At 44.3% G+C, this 13,690-nt stretch overlaps 1 protein-coding gene across 3 annotated transcripts in view; it reads right to left on the reverse strand.

Annotated features, from left to right (window-relative positions):
* Positions 1-13,690, reverse strand: part of VPS13A (vacuolar protein sorting 13 homolog A) — a 2,314,464-nt gene that overhangs the window by 1,613,972 nt on the left and 686,802 nt on the right. For all 3 annotated transcript variants that reach the window (XM_085633365.1, XM_085633382.1, XM_085633374.1), the window contains exon 32: positions 11,639-11,806. In XM_085633365.1, coding sequence (XP_085489491.1) covers positions 11,639-11,806 — 168 coding nt within the window. The remainder of the gene's footprint in view (positions 1-11,638; positions 11,807-13,690) is intronic.

Raw genomic sequence — 13,690 nt, forward strand, 5'->3', positions numbered from 1 at the left:
GAGAGCATGGCATGTGTACCAATAGAGACAATGATGTAAGTGGAAACAAAGAAAGGACTGAAATATCCATGACTAAATTTCAAGGGACAAAACATGGCACAATACAGGAGCTATGAGCTTTTCTATTATTTTTGTACTGTGAGCCAATGGATTGAATACATTTTCATGAGAACAGGTATAGAGTGCTGTCCATTGTGGTTATGGGTCAGTCTCATTTTCCATTGTAAAGACATGTTTTTTGCCTATAACTCTGATCCACAGGAATGGCTCTCTACCAAATGACACTCTCAAAATATACAGCTAAGGTACATCATGCAAACTTGTATGCAATAAAGTGTGCATAGGGGCCTCAAAATCAAAGTATTTTCCAGTTTTAGCTCCCATATGAAATTGCAGTCATTGTTACAGCAAATCATTGAACTTATTTACACCAGACTTGGCAAAATTACAGAATTTCACACAAAGTGTGCAATTCATAGTTTGCTATTAATCCATTCAGTAGGTTCTGAGATACTAGTATTAAAGAAAGGTGTTGGATGGGTTGAAAGGGTTAAAAAGTTTGTATAATCTGGCCGTTCAAAAATGAGATTTCCAAAATCGTGATTTACTTCTATTGTGATCAAAATCAAGAGTTTTAGCGTAGTGGGGGAAATAAAATCTACATCTAAGGGAAGGCACTATGAGAGATGCCAAACTAGGAGGTAGTGCTAGGATCCACTCAGAGGCATGGAAATTGCAAATAAAAAAGGAGACAGAATCTAATGTACCATTGTAAAATCGTGATTTTTATTAAAATCTCACTCATGCTGTTTCTGTTTTGGATTAGGAACTAGGTATAAAAAATTACCATTTTCTTAAAACTCATGATTTTTAATTCAACAAATAAAGTACAACATTCAAACATATAGCTTGGCAAAGGCCTTAGAACAATGCCCAAGTGGGTGGTTGCAGGAAATAGTCACTGGCCACACACTGTGTGTATATATATATATATATATATATATATATATATATATATATATATATATATATATATATATATATATATATATATATATATATATACACACACATATACACACACAAAGTTTGCTCTTACCCAAGCCTCTTGTGACGGTAGTCACGCGGCGAGTGAGCAAGGAGCATCGACTCCGAAACGCATAGAGTTGTTGTGCCACCATTAAATAACGCTTTGAAAACACATGTATTTACGTTACTTACCTCTTAATCATCTATTTGTGGCAAGTAGTGCTGTATGTTCACCTGCTCTGAACACTAACTACTGCCATCTAGTGTTGGGCCCAGACGTTTTTCTTCGAAGAAGTCTTTTGAGTCACAAGTTCCTGTGATGTCTACTCTTCCAAGTAATGCGCACAGTCATCAGCTCCATCTTCAGGTTGTTTTTCTCACATCGGATGCAGAAGAGGAGTTAAAAGTAGCCTATAGTGATGACCATGCAATGTAAATATAAATAAAGTGATTATGTGAATTTTCTGAGTAACAGCTGAAACAATCAATGACTTTCAGGGAGATGGGTGGACGCATATGGATCTACAGCAATACATGCCACAAAAGGATTATGTTATTTACCCTGTAAGCATCTCATCTTGGCATGTAGAGCTGTAGATTCCAATGCTTTGCATACTCCTGCAATCTAGTGTTGGGTCCAGATATTTGCAAGCTGTTTTTTCTTTGAAGAAGTGTTTTCCAGTCATAAGGTAAGGTGACAACCTTTCGGTGATAGTGCGCATGGGCATCAACTACAGTGTTAGATTTGCTCTCCCGCAAGAGGGTGAGTATGGAGTAAACAAGTGTAGTATAGAGATGTCCATGTGTACATAATATGAATCATAACAATGATAATTGCAACGATCATAGGTGTCCGGGAGGAGGGAGGGCGCATGTGAATCTACAGCTCTACATGCCAAGAACAGATGTTTACAGGGTAAGTAACATAATCTGTTCGAAGCATGTGTGCTGTAGATACAGATGCTTTGCATAGATTGTATAGCAGTACCCTCAGAAAGCGGTGGCTAATCAGTGGGTGTTGCAGTTGTTTGAAAAAGGGATTGAAAAAAAGGGTTCTTAGGACTGCCTGTCTTAAATTAGCTTGTAATTATGTTAATAAATCTGCATAAAAGTGTTTAGTAAATGTGTGTGGTGTAGACCATGTAGCTGCTTTAGAAATGTCAGCTACAGGAATGTTACCTAAAAAGGCCGTGGATGCTCCTATTTTACGAGTAGAATATGCTCTAGGAGGTATAGAGAAAGTTCATTTGGCTTTGATATAACATGTTTGAATACCTTTAGCAATCCATCTAAAGATACCAATTTTAGTAGAATGGTTTCCCTGTATGAGGGGGAGCAAAAGCAACACAAAGTTGTTTTGCAAAAGTCTTTTATTCTGTCAATATAATACAATAATGCTCTTTAAACATCTAATGCATGAGGAGCTCTTTCTGCTACAGAATCAGGTTGAGGGAAGAAAACAGCTAACTCGACTAATTGGGTAATATGAAAAGCAGAGACTACTTTTGGAAGGAACTTTGGATTATTACCATGGTTCTGAGTGAGAAGGTTTAAGGTGAGGTGAAGCTTCTGGTGTGGAACTTCTGAAAGTTCCAGTAGTGTGGTGAACCATGGTTGACGAACCTATGTGGGAGTTATCAAAATGAAGATGAGAGATGTTTGCCTGAGCTTCCGAACCACAAATGGAAGAATAGGGAGAGGCGGAAAAGCGTAAGCAAATATCCTTGACCAGTTAATCTATAGGGCATTGCTTTTGGATATAGGGTGTGGGAACCGGGAGGCCAAGTTTGGGCATTTTGAGATCTGAGCTGTTGCAAAGAGATCTATTTGTGGAAATCACTTTTTTGGAAGTATGGGAGGAGGACTTGGGGGTGGAGTTCCCACTCGTGGACTTGTTGCCACATCCTGCTGAGGAAGTCGGCAAATTTGTTGTCCGTCAGAGGAATGGGTTCTGCCAGCAGTAGGATTGTGTGATGTATTACCCAACGCCAAATGGTCTGAGAGAGGCGTGATAACTGTAGAAAGTGTGTCCCCCCTATTTTTGTACATAGCTGTGGTATCGTCCGTTCAGACTAAGACAACTTTTCCTATCAGGTGAGGTAGAAATGCTTTTAGTGCTAGGTGAAGAGCTAGAAGCTCTAGGTAGTTTATGTGGAGACTCTTGTGTTTGGTGTCCCATAAACCCTGAACTGTTAGATATTGAAGATGACGCCGCCCCCCCCTCCCCCCCCCCCTGTAAGGGATGCGTCCGCTGTGAGCAGGATGTGTGGAACAGGGTCAATAAAGGGCCATTGATGTTGTGTGTGTTCTACCACTACAGAGAGCAATGAGTGTGGCTGTCTACAAGCACTAGATGAACAAGTTACTTACCTTCTGTGACAATATATCTGCCACGAAAGGAGCGAAAAACAGACTGCGCTGGGCAGGAGGTGGGAGCGAGGCCCAAGGATCTGGCTGTAGCCATAGAATCCTTAAAGCGCTCGAGAGCGTTGTCTGCCTTGTCGCCAAACAGGTGACGGGCATCAAAAAGCCAGTGGACCTCAACCAGGCGTAGCATCTCAGTGCTACTGACGTGGAAATCGTCCTGTCCAGTGAGTCGGCGATGTCTAGCCCACACCAGATGGGGAACTTCGCTGCATCTCTCCCTTCGGAAACAGCACGGGAGAGAACGGCCCGGGCCTCCTCTGGTTACTGTGGCAGCACCTCACTAACAGTGTCCCACACCGAGAGGGAGTAACAGCCCAATAGACATGCGGTGTTCACCAACCGCAGCCCAAAGCTGGAGGAAGAAAACATCTTCTTCCTAAGGTGGTCCAGCTTCTTGGATTCCCTATCCGGTGGTGCATTAGGGAACGCGCCTTTGGACAGTAAGGCTTGGACTACCAAGCTCTCAGGAGTAGGATGGGAAGAGAGGAAAATGGGGTCGCCTGGGCGGTGGCGTCGGGCAATTAGCCTGTCCACAGGAGCCCCTGAGTTGGGCTTGGACCAAGTACCCAAAAGGATGTCCGTAAGGGCCTTATTGAACGGCAGCAAGGGCCCCGAAGAGACTGCTTCCAGTTGAAGAACCTCTGTCAGGAGGTTAGTCCTGACCACCACCGTAGGAAGCTTTAGGTTTAAGGCCTCGGCTACCCTACGCAACACCACTGCGTAAGATGCACCCTCCTCCGTAGCCATGGTAGGGGGAGATAGCATGCCAAGGTCTGGGGAGGTGTCAGACCCTGGCCTCACCAAACTCCTCTCGGCAGTCCGGTACCTCCAACTGTTCTGCAATAGGGTCCACAGACCGCTGCCAGTCTTCCTCACCCTCTCCTGTGAGCCACTCAGGGTGGTAGGAAACATCAGGGGAGAACAGGGGTACAAAAGTACCGGTCAGCGTCGGTCCCGACGTCGGGCGACGTTGGTCCGGCTCCGTTTCCTCATTGAGGGGGAGGCCGGGGGTCATCACTGGATTCGGCACCGGAGGTGGTGTCACAAGGTGGACCGGCGCCGATCTGGATCCAGGCCTGGATCCTTGGGGGCCCTGCGGCACCGAAGCCGCCGACATCAAAGGCCTAGGTAGAATGCAAGGCTTTGTAAAAGCTTTGAAGCTTTGCAGAGGTCGCTCTGTCTCCCGGAAAGGGAGGGAAAGCCGGAGTCGACCCAACAGGCTCCGCAGGCTTAGCCAGGCAACAACCTTCAGCTTCCTGTGAAAAGCGACAATGCTTCTTCACCTTCTTCTTGTGTTTCGACTTTCCCGAAGACGAAGACTTCGATGACGAGTGGTGGTGGTGGCACTGCGACCTTCCTCTCGACCGGGACCTCGAACGGCGTGGAGGGGACTGCCGGGCCTAGTGAAGCTTTTGGGACCGCTCCTGCAAAGACTTCGGGTTCATGGTCCAGCAGTTGAAACATGACTTCGGGTCATGGTCGCGCTCCAGGCACCAAAGGCACACGAGGTGCGAGTCTGTGACCCACACCAATTTTGCAACAGGAGTCGCAAGCCTTGAAACCGGTCCAACGCGACATCCCTCCATGCACCAGGTGTCAATCGACTCAAGTCTGACGCCTGGGGGTAATTCTAAGGTGAGGAATCCATAACTTATTTTCTCTTTCAGATCTTTTAGTTGACCCTGTGATTGATTCCATTGACGTGCTAAGCATTCTTGTAGAGGACGCATGTTTAATCTTGCATGAGGTACTACTGCAATGCATAATGCCATCATCCTTAAAAGTTGCATGAAAGTCCTTACTGTTGGATACTGATTGCTTTGAAATTGTAGTAGCAGTGTCTGAAAATTGTGAATTCTGGCTGCACTGGAATAAGCTAAACCAGTTTGAGTGTTTACTATATCTCATAAATAGGGTTGTAGCTGTGCAGGTTAGAGATGAGATTTTTGCACCTTGACTGTTAATCCCAATTGATGAAGATTTATTGTAATTTGAGTGTGCTGTAAACACTTGAGATATGTGTTGGCTTTGATTGGCCAATCGTCTAGATATGCGAAGACATAAATTTGTTGTCTTTTTAGAGGAGCTGCTGCTACTACTGCTAGACATTTGGCAAATACTAAGGGTGCAATAGTTACTCCGAGTGAGAGTACTTTGAATTGATGGTTTTTTCCTACTACCCCAAATCTGAGGTATTTGCGATGTGCTAGGTAAATAGGGATGTGAAAATAAGCGTCCGTTAAGTCTACTGTTGACATAAAGTCGCCTTGCTATAAGAGAGGAAAGGCCTGTTGAAGTGTGACCATATGGAAGTTTTCTGACAGTATGTACAAGTTTGAGGTCTGAGATCTAATATTGATCGAAGGGAACCGTCCTCTTTTGGGATTAGGAAGTAAGGTGAATAAACCCCATATCCTTGGTGTTGAATTGGAACTGGTACTTTAGCTCATTTTGTTGGAGGACCTTATACTTCTTGTTTGAGCAGTTGTCGGTGCTCTAGAAAGAGTTTGTGGATGCAAAGTTGTATATTGGGGGGGTGGGGGGGAGCTTGAATTGCTGGCGAGCTCCAGGCAATAACCATGTTGGATAATGTCCAACACCCATTTGTCTGATGTTATTGATTGCCGAACGGGAAGAAATTGATGCAGTCTTCCCTCAACAGGTGTCTGATGATCGGGGGTATTGTTATCAAGTCACTACTTGTTGGGAGATGGAGAGGTACGTGTTGGCGTACCTCTACCTCTCCCTTTAAAATGGTTTCCTCTGTAACCACCTTTGTAAAATCGTCTAGAGGTGGAGGATTAATACTGCGGTTTATAGGAATATGTGTCGGCATCTGTGAAGGTACTTTTTCAGCCTACCCTATAAAAAGAGCAGCAAAAGGAGCCTCTGTTAGAGGGTGACAGTAGCGCTCCCATAGATTTTGCCACCTCTAGGTAATTTTTCATTTTTTCAAGTGATTCATCCAATTGAGGGCCAAAAAGATATTCCTTATTGAATGTGGCATTAACTATTGTTGGTCGTACCTTTGGTTTAAATCCAGAGAGTCTTAACCATGCGTGTCTTCTATGGAGAATACTAGAGCTAACTCCTCTTGCTGCAATATCAGCACCATCTTACGCACACCTAACGGAGGAATTGGAAATTAGTTTTCCCTCCTGTACTATTTCCTGTCCTCTTTTCTTATGCTCCACCGGGAGATATTGGAGTATGTCTTCCATTTCATCCTAGTGGGCCATATCGTACCTAGACAAAAGACCTTGTGTATTGGCTATACGCCAATGGTTGGTTGATTGTGCAGCCATTCTCTTGCCTGAGGCATCTATTAGCTTGGATTCCTTGTTTGGAGGTGGTGCATCAACTGAAGTTTGTGAATTTGCTCTTTTAGGAGCATTGGACTCGTCTAAGGAAGCTGGCTTTTAATAAAAATTGAGTCAGATGGTGGGGGCTTATATTTTTTATCCACCCTAGGCGTTATAATACGTGCCCTTACTGGATCTTTAAAGATTTCAGCAGCATGCCTCGTTATAGCCTTTAAAGAACAAGTTGCGTACCTTTGGTAATGCATTATCTGGTAGGGACTCTATCTAGCTGTAGATTCATTACCTTTGAATTTCCCAGGCGTCAAGCTGGATCTGGAAACTTTCGCTGAGCAATAACCCTTGCAGGCGCCGTAGGGTGGCTCCAATCGGCTCCATGTGATGTTGGCGGCTATGACGTAGGGTACCTAGATATGCACCTAGTCGTGTGAAAAACTAGGGCCCTGACAAGGGGGAGTAACCCTAGCCCTACAACATTAGTCCACAAGGCGGGGAGGCATGGGTGGGGATGAAGGAATCTGCAGCTAGATAGAGTCTCTATCAGATTATGCATTACCGAAGCTAAGTAACTTGTTCATTAAAAGGTATGATGAGGCATGCTGATAAAATCTTTAAAGATCCAGTAAGTGCACATTCATCTGATAGAGACTTCTAGCTAAAGATTCTTTACCTTTGAATTGGATACCCAAGCCATACCATCCCGGCGGTGGGTTACGGACCAGTACCTCAAAACTAGGAAGTCCGGCAGGACTGAACGGGCAAAGGATCTGGCCATAGCTGGAGTCCTTGAACCCCACTAGGTTCGAAACTGCCTTTTCCCCAAAAAGGCAGGTTTCATCAAAGGGCATGTAGACCAGATTTGCCTGGACATCACCCGAGAAGCCAGGCGTGGAGCCTCAAGCCCACAGTTGTGGAAATCGATCTGCCCAGCCAATTCATTGTATCAAGCCCACATCTTATGTTGAATTTTGATGCATCTCTCCTGTCCTTAACTGCCTGAGAGAGCACAGCCCAGGCCTCCTCTGGGACTTGTGGCAGCAGTTGCGCACCACTCCTAAAGGGAGTGAGATAAAAAGCCCAATAAGCACGTGGTATTCACTAACTGCGGGTGAGAGCCCCAGGCTGAAGCCCTTTAGTCAGGAGATTAGTGCTGACCTCCACAGAGGGCAGCTCCAGTCCAAGGACCTCAGCTGCCATCTTGACCACGCTGGAATAAGATGCCCCCTCCTCCGTACCCACAGTTGGTGTAGAGAGCATGCCAGTATCAGGAGAAGCCGCCAGTCCACTGGTTTCCCCAAGTTCCGCATACCAGTAAAAGTGCTCTGCAGACTCATCCTGATGTTTCAGAACGTCCCATTCCTCTCCCGAGCCTAACACACCCACTAAGTGTTCAGGCAACAATATAGAACCCCTGGATTCAATATATATTGGAATCGGCGTCAAACGACATAGTTCTGACTCTGTGTCGTCGGGGATAAGGATTGGGTTGGTACCGCCGATGGGTACTGCTGGCGCCGAAGGCACGGAGTTCGGTTCAGATGCTGGGGATGGTCGGGGTGGCATGACCGGCTTCGTCCCAGATCCGAGATAAGATCTCTGAGACCCCACCAGAACTGTGGTAGGAGCGACGGCATCCAATCAGACAGGGCCCCTTCCGAACCTGTTTGGCCAGAACACTCACCAGAGGCGTTGGCTCCCACAAATACGCAGCGCATGACCTTGTACAACTCTTTGATCTGAGCGGGGTCGCTCCGGCTCCTGGAAAAGGAGGGAGGCGCAAAGTCGATCATGGGTCCGGCCCTGTAGAACCGTGCCTAGAGCGTCGGTGTTCCTTATCTCCTTCGTCGACGGATGACAGTCGAGGTGAAGATGGAGTCCGCTTGAACTTTATCTTCTTCTTGTGCCTCTTCCTCGAGTGTCCCAACGACCTTGAATGGGATGAAGAGAACTTTGGGCACCAAGAGCGGTCCTGTGACCTCTTCCTTGATTGGGACCACCGAGGAGTCTTGCTTGGCGGTGTCGACTGTTAGGCCGCAAAGAGCTTCAAAGCTCGCTCCCGTAAGGCCTTAGGAGCCATAGCCCCACAGTCAGCGCGCGACTTCGAATTGTGGTCGCACCCAAGACACCAAAGGCAGACAGGGTGGGGATCGGTTACGGACATCATGCAGGGACAGGCCCCACATGGCTTAAACCCTGTCTTCCTCGAAGACATCCTCGCACACGATGGTAAAAATATGGAAGTCCACAAAAAGTCGAGAGAAAACCTGTCCAAAAGCGACAGACGCGTAGCTCTTAGCGGATCAGCGCTTAACTGGTAGGGAAAGAAAAGAACTGACGTCTGCGCCCCTGGGTGGTGCATATATAGGTACCGCAACGTCATAACCAACGCTAACGACACCAACATGCAGAGCCGAATGAAGCCACCCACCCGGGCGGAAGGGGTATTGCTCAGCAAAAGTTTCCGGATCCAGCCTGTCGCCTGAGAAATTCAAAGGTAGGGAATCCACAGCTAGAAGTCTCTATCAGATATAGATAACAACTGTGTTGTCTTATGAGTGGTTCCTAAAATTTCAAATAAGACATTTCTTCTTCCAAAGATTCCTAGCATAATTTGACTCCTTGGTATGTGGCTGCCCTGGCAATTAACTCCCGATATGAGGCGTTGTCATCGCGACGGGAAGGTTTAGCAGGGTATAGATTCGGGTCTGTGTCTGTAGGAGGATCTATATTGTAATCATCCCATGGATCTGTTGGTGGTTGTACATAAGTGTCATGCCCATCCCTTGAATCAGGATCTGTACAAGGAGAGCCCTGTGGTGTGATATATAGAGGATCTGAGGGTGGTATAATAGGTACTGGTAAAGATGGTGGAGGGGTATGAGTAATGGGGTGAATAGGGCTAGTAGCCATGTCCTTCTTTTTCTTCAAACAGATTTTATACCCTTCGTCTATTTTCCTTTTGGAGGATGGCATCACTGGTGTAGGAAGTGGGATCTGCTTTAATGGTCACCCCCACTTTTGGCTGATGTCATTCTTTTGTACTGACTAGTCTGACTGGGATCCTGCTTCTCCCCTAAATCGGACATGGTGAGTACTTAGGTACACTCCGGATTGGTTGCTGGTGTGCCCTTGTAAGTCTCTAGTATATGGTACTAAGGTACCCAGGGCATAGGTACACCAGGGGTCTCTCATGAGCTGAAGCATGTATTATGCCATTCATGAGAGACCACTCAAATTGTGACTACAGGCCTGCCATTGCTAACTCTGTAAGCTGGGGCTAGCATCACTTACGACTGGCATAAGATAGCTTATATCTGGCGTCACTACACTTAAAACCTATTAGTCACCCCTAAGGCAGGCATTTCAGTCCTGAAGGCAGGGTGCTCGGTTCTAAGTGTGAGGGGGCCCCTCCATGAGCAGGACACCCCTACAACCTTCGGAGTCCTTTCTCCCGGGTTGTAAGTGAATCAGCCATTATGATACATAGAGTGGCCACGCATCATTACACGATGACTATCTCTAAACCCGATCCTCAGAGGGTTCTCAATCTCCAGAACAAGATGGCTCCTTTTTTACTACATTGTTGCCTGCCAGTCAGAACAGTAATGCGACTCCTAGGCATGATGGCCTCTTGCATATGCAGATTTATCAAATGGTGCCATAGGTATAAGCAGAGGAAAATCATCAATTGCAAAAACAAAAACAAATTATATCTGACAATATCAGAACTACAGAGTCGCTATCACCAACTCTGTAATGTACATAAGAAATGTATTTTTGATTGCTAATAACACTGCTCACGTTTGATGCATTGGTCAGGAAACGTCAAGTTTTGACCCACAAAGCCGTGCAGCTAAAACACCCCTCATTCTACACTCTTCTCCTGACAACAAAACAAAAGTGTGGACTGATTCAAAAATAAAGAAGGCTACCTCAATCTTCACTTCAATTCTAAGAGGGAGGGTTATTAAAGCCTATGGCCTTGGCTGAGGCAACAGAGAGGAATCCGATTAGGGTAGAAACCACTATTTCACAGATCCTTTTCCTGTGGCACAATCCTGTTACAGTATGTAGCCAAGCACATCATTCCATCTCCTTGGACTGAGATCAACAAATCGATGCCCACATATAAAATTTGTGTTTTCTTACCCTGCCTAAGGATTGAGAGCAGATTTTGTGTAGTCCCTCCTCCTCCCAAACTGAAGCAACCTGCCTCCCGCAGGTCAGTTGTAAATTGCCTAGTCACTTTCATCCATGTTAGGGTGGAAGGGATGGTTTAGATGACACCTGCCTTACTGACAGCATGGATGCAGGGGAAACAAATACTTGATGAGCTGTCTGAATCTGGATCTTGAGCATGTGGACATCAAGCAGGATATTGCAGAAAGATAAAATTCTGCACCCAGTGGATACCTTGCACAAGTGCCAAAGTAATTCATTACAGAATCAAGAAAATCACTTATAGAAAACCTTTGATAAAGAGATTTGACAGTGGTTTGCCCAGATCACAAAACAATACGTCATAAAACACAAATTTGTTCATAAACTTCAGCTGCAGGAACAATATGGTTACAATCCAAAATCTGAAACACTGAAATTCCCCAGCGATGGCGATCTATGCAATTATGCCCCACAACCTGCAAAGTCAGCTCGTCATTACCCGACACACAGTTCATGAGCCATTTGAGGAAAACTCAGCAACTGTCATTATTCGTGTTTAAAGGTAGAATAAAAAAAAATTGAAAGCACAAAAAAGAATGACTAAATGCATCCCAGGATCACCCAAACTTGGATTACAGGAACATATCTCAACAAAGTATGGATTGCAAAGGTCAAAATTAAATAACTTGTGATGTACTTACCAAAATTCTTGAAATGAACTTGTTGACAAAAATGATTTGGATGCAACCAACTACTAGATTAATATGGCTATCAACTATATTCATATCTGTGTAGGCAACACCTTCTGTAGCATCTACGTAGGATATCATTTTAAAACTGAAGACTTCTTTACCAGTGATACTGACAGCCTTTAAAGTAGAATGAACACTTTTAGAACATGCTGTCATGTGTTACCCAAAACCTGTTAATGCTTCACCAACAGTGTACCGAAACTTTAATATTTTTTGTTGCATACATTTACAATAGTATTGCGATCAATGGCTTTTGTTTAACATAAGTGCCTTACAGCAGTTACAGTATAGTGAAACACAATTGCAACATAGTTTTGAGCATAAGTTGCTCTAACCATACATTTTTGTTTACCATAACTTAAGTCAGAACCAGAAATGAATTACCACTACCCAAAGGATAAGCAACAATTTATACTTCTATTGCAATCACTTTATGAAGCTTCATCAATAATAAGCTTTTTAAACAAGCATTGGCAATAGCATCAGGACTAGCTTATGAATAAAATTGTGTTTTGTGTCACTGATGGATTTGGGCACTAAATCAGGCACTCTATCTCTCATTTGTGCACTCATGCACCTATTCATTTATCCATGCTTATTCTTGCATTCATCCTCTAACACAACCACAATAAAACACACAAAAACTCAACACCATAGCAATTTCAAATAACAGAATGCAAGCAGAAAAAAAGCATGCTGTCCTCTAAGCACGACAACCATATGCTTGCAATAACAAAACTAAACATAACAACGGGCGCCTGTCTTGCAGAGTTTTGTACAAAGTGTATTGTGTTTGTTTTAAGTTTCAGCATGGCTAGCATGTTTAGAACCTACATGTTGTACATCTTGGTACGATAAATTAATGATACATTATGGAAAACCACATTTTATAATGGTCATCTGATTTAGAGAAGTGGCCAAGTAGGATGCTTGAGTGGCAAGCACGCAGCCCATTAGCACTGCCTAGGGAGCGCTAGTATCCTCTTAAGAAAAACTAAAAAGGGGAGAAGCAAAGGGTATTTAACATTTACCACGCAATTTTTACTATATGGTACATAGCAACGAAGGTCTGTACAATGCCGGTAAGTACCACGTAGGCCATTTTTGGCTGGTTTACAAATCTGTACTTTACCACACAGGTATATATATTTTTTAAATTACATATTTTTTAATGTCACTTAGGAAAAAGGTGGATTTAAGCATCAAGTTATGTTTTGTTTTTAAGCGTTAAGGATCAGGTAGAGGCAGAGGGACGCAAAGGTTTTTTAGGTTTCAGGTGCGAGTGGGCGTAAAGGGACATAACGGCTTTTTAGGATTCAGGGCCAGGTAAAGGGTGTTTTTAGGAATCCAAGGCAGACAGAGATAAAAGGGGGCAAGGGGGTTTTAAGATTATGGGGCAGGTAGAGGTAAAGGGAGAGAATGGGTTAAGAGGAAAAAAACTCAGGACCAAAGCAAAAAAAAAAAAGAAATTTCAAAAGGAGAAGATTGAAAACTAAAGGACCGGCCAACCAGCATTGACACTGAAGTGCACTTATTTTCAGGTGAGGTTGCAAATGTGATAAGAAAATGCCATTACTATCGGGACAAGGGAACCAGTGACTGACATGGACTGAACCGTTACCTCATGCAGTACACTGTCATAGATGAAGCACAGTGGAAATTACACTTAGTCAGACCAGTGTCAGAAGAGTGCTGTCTCAAAAGTCCAGTATGTATGTATAAATATCTTAATGATTTTATTTTATATTTTGGAAAACAGTTAAGTCTGTCAGGCCTTCTGAAGAGATTCTAGCAATAATAATTAGGATACATATCTCCTTCTTGAAGGGTTTGTGAAAGAGGGCAACCAGCACTGAACTCCTTCCCAACAAACTAATCAGTGAGAAATCATGTAACACAATACCTGGCTGTAGGTTACAACACGGTGTAAAAACAATCCACCCTCAAAGGCCTATTGGCTTTAATATATGTGTTACATAGTAAATAAAGCAGGACAACTGC

This window comes from Triturus cristatus, chromosome 2_1, assembly GCF_964204655.1.
Source record: "Triturus cristatus chromosome 2_1, aTriCri1.1, whole genome shotgun sequence".
Lineage (NCBI taxonomy): Eukaryota > Metazoa > Chordata > Amphibia > Caudata > Salamandridae > Triturus > Triturus cristatus.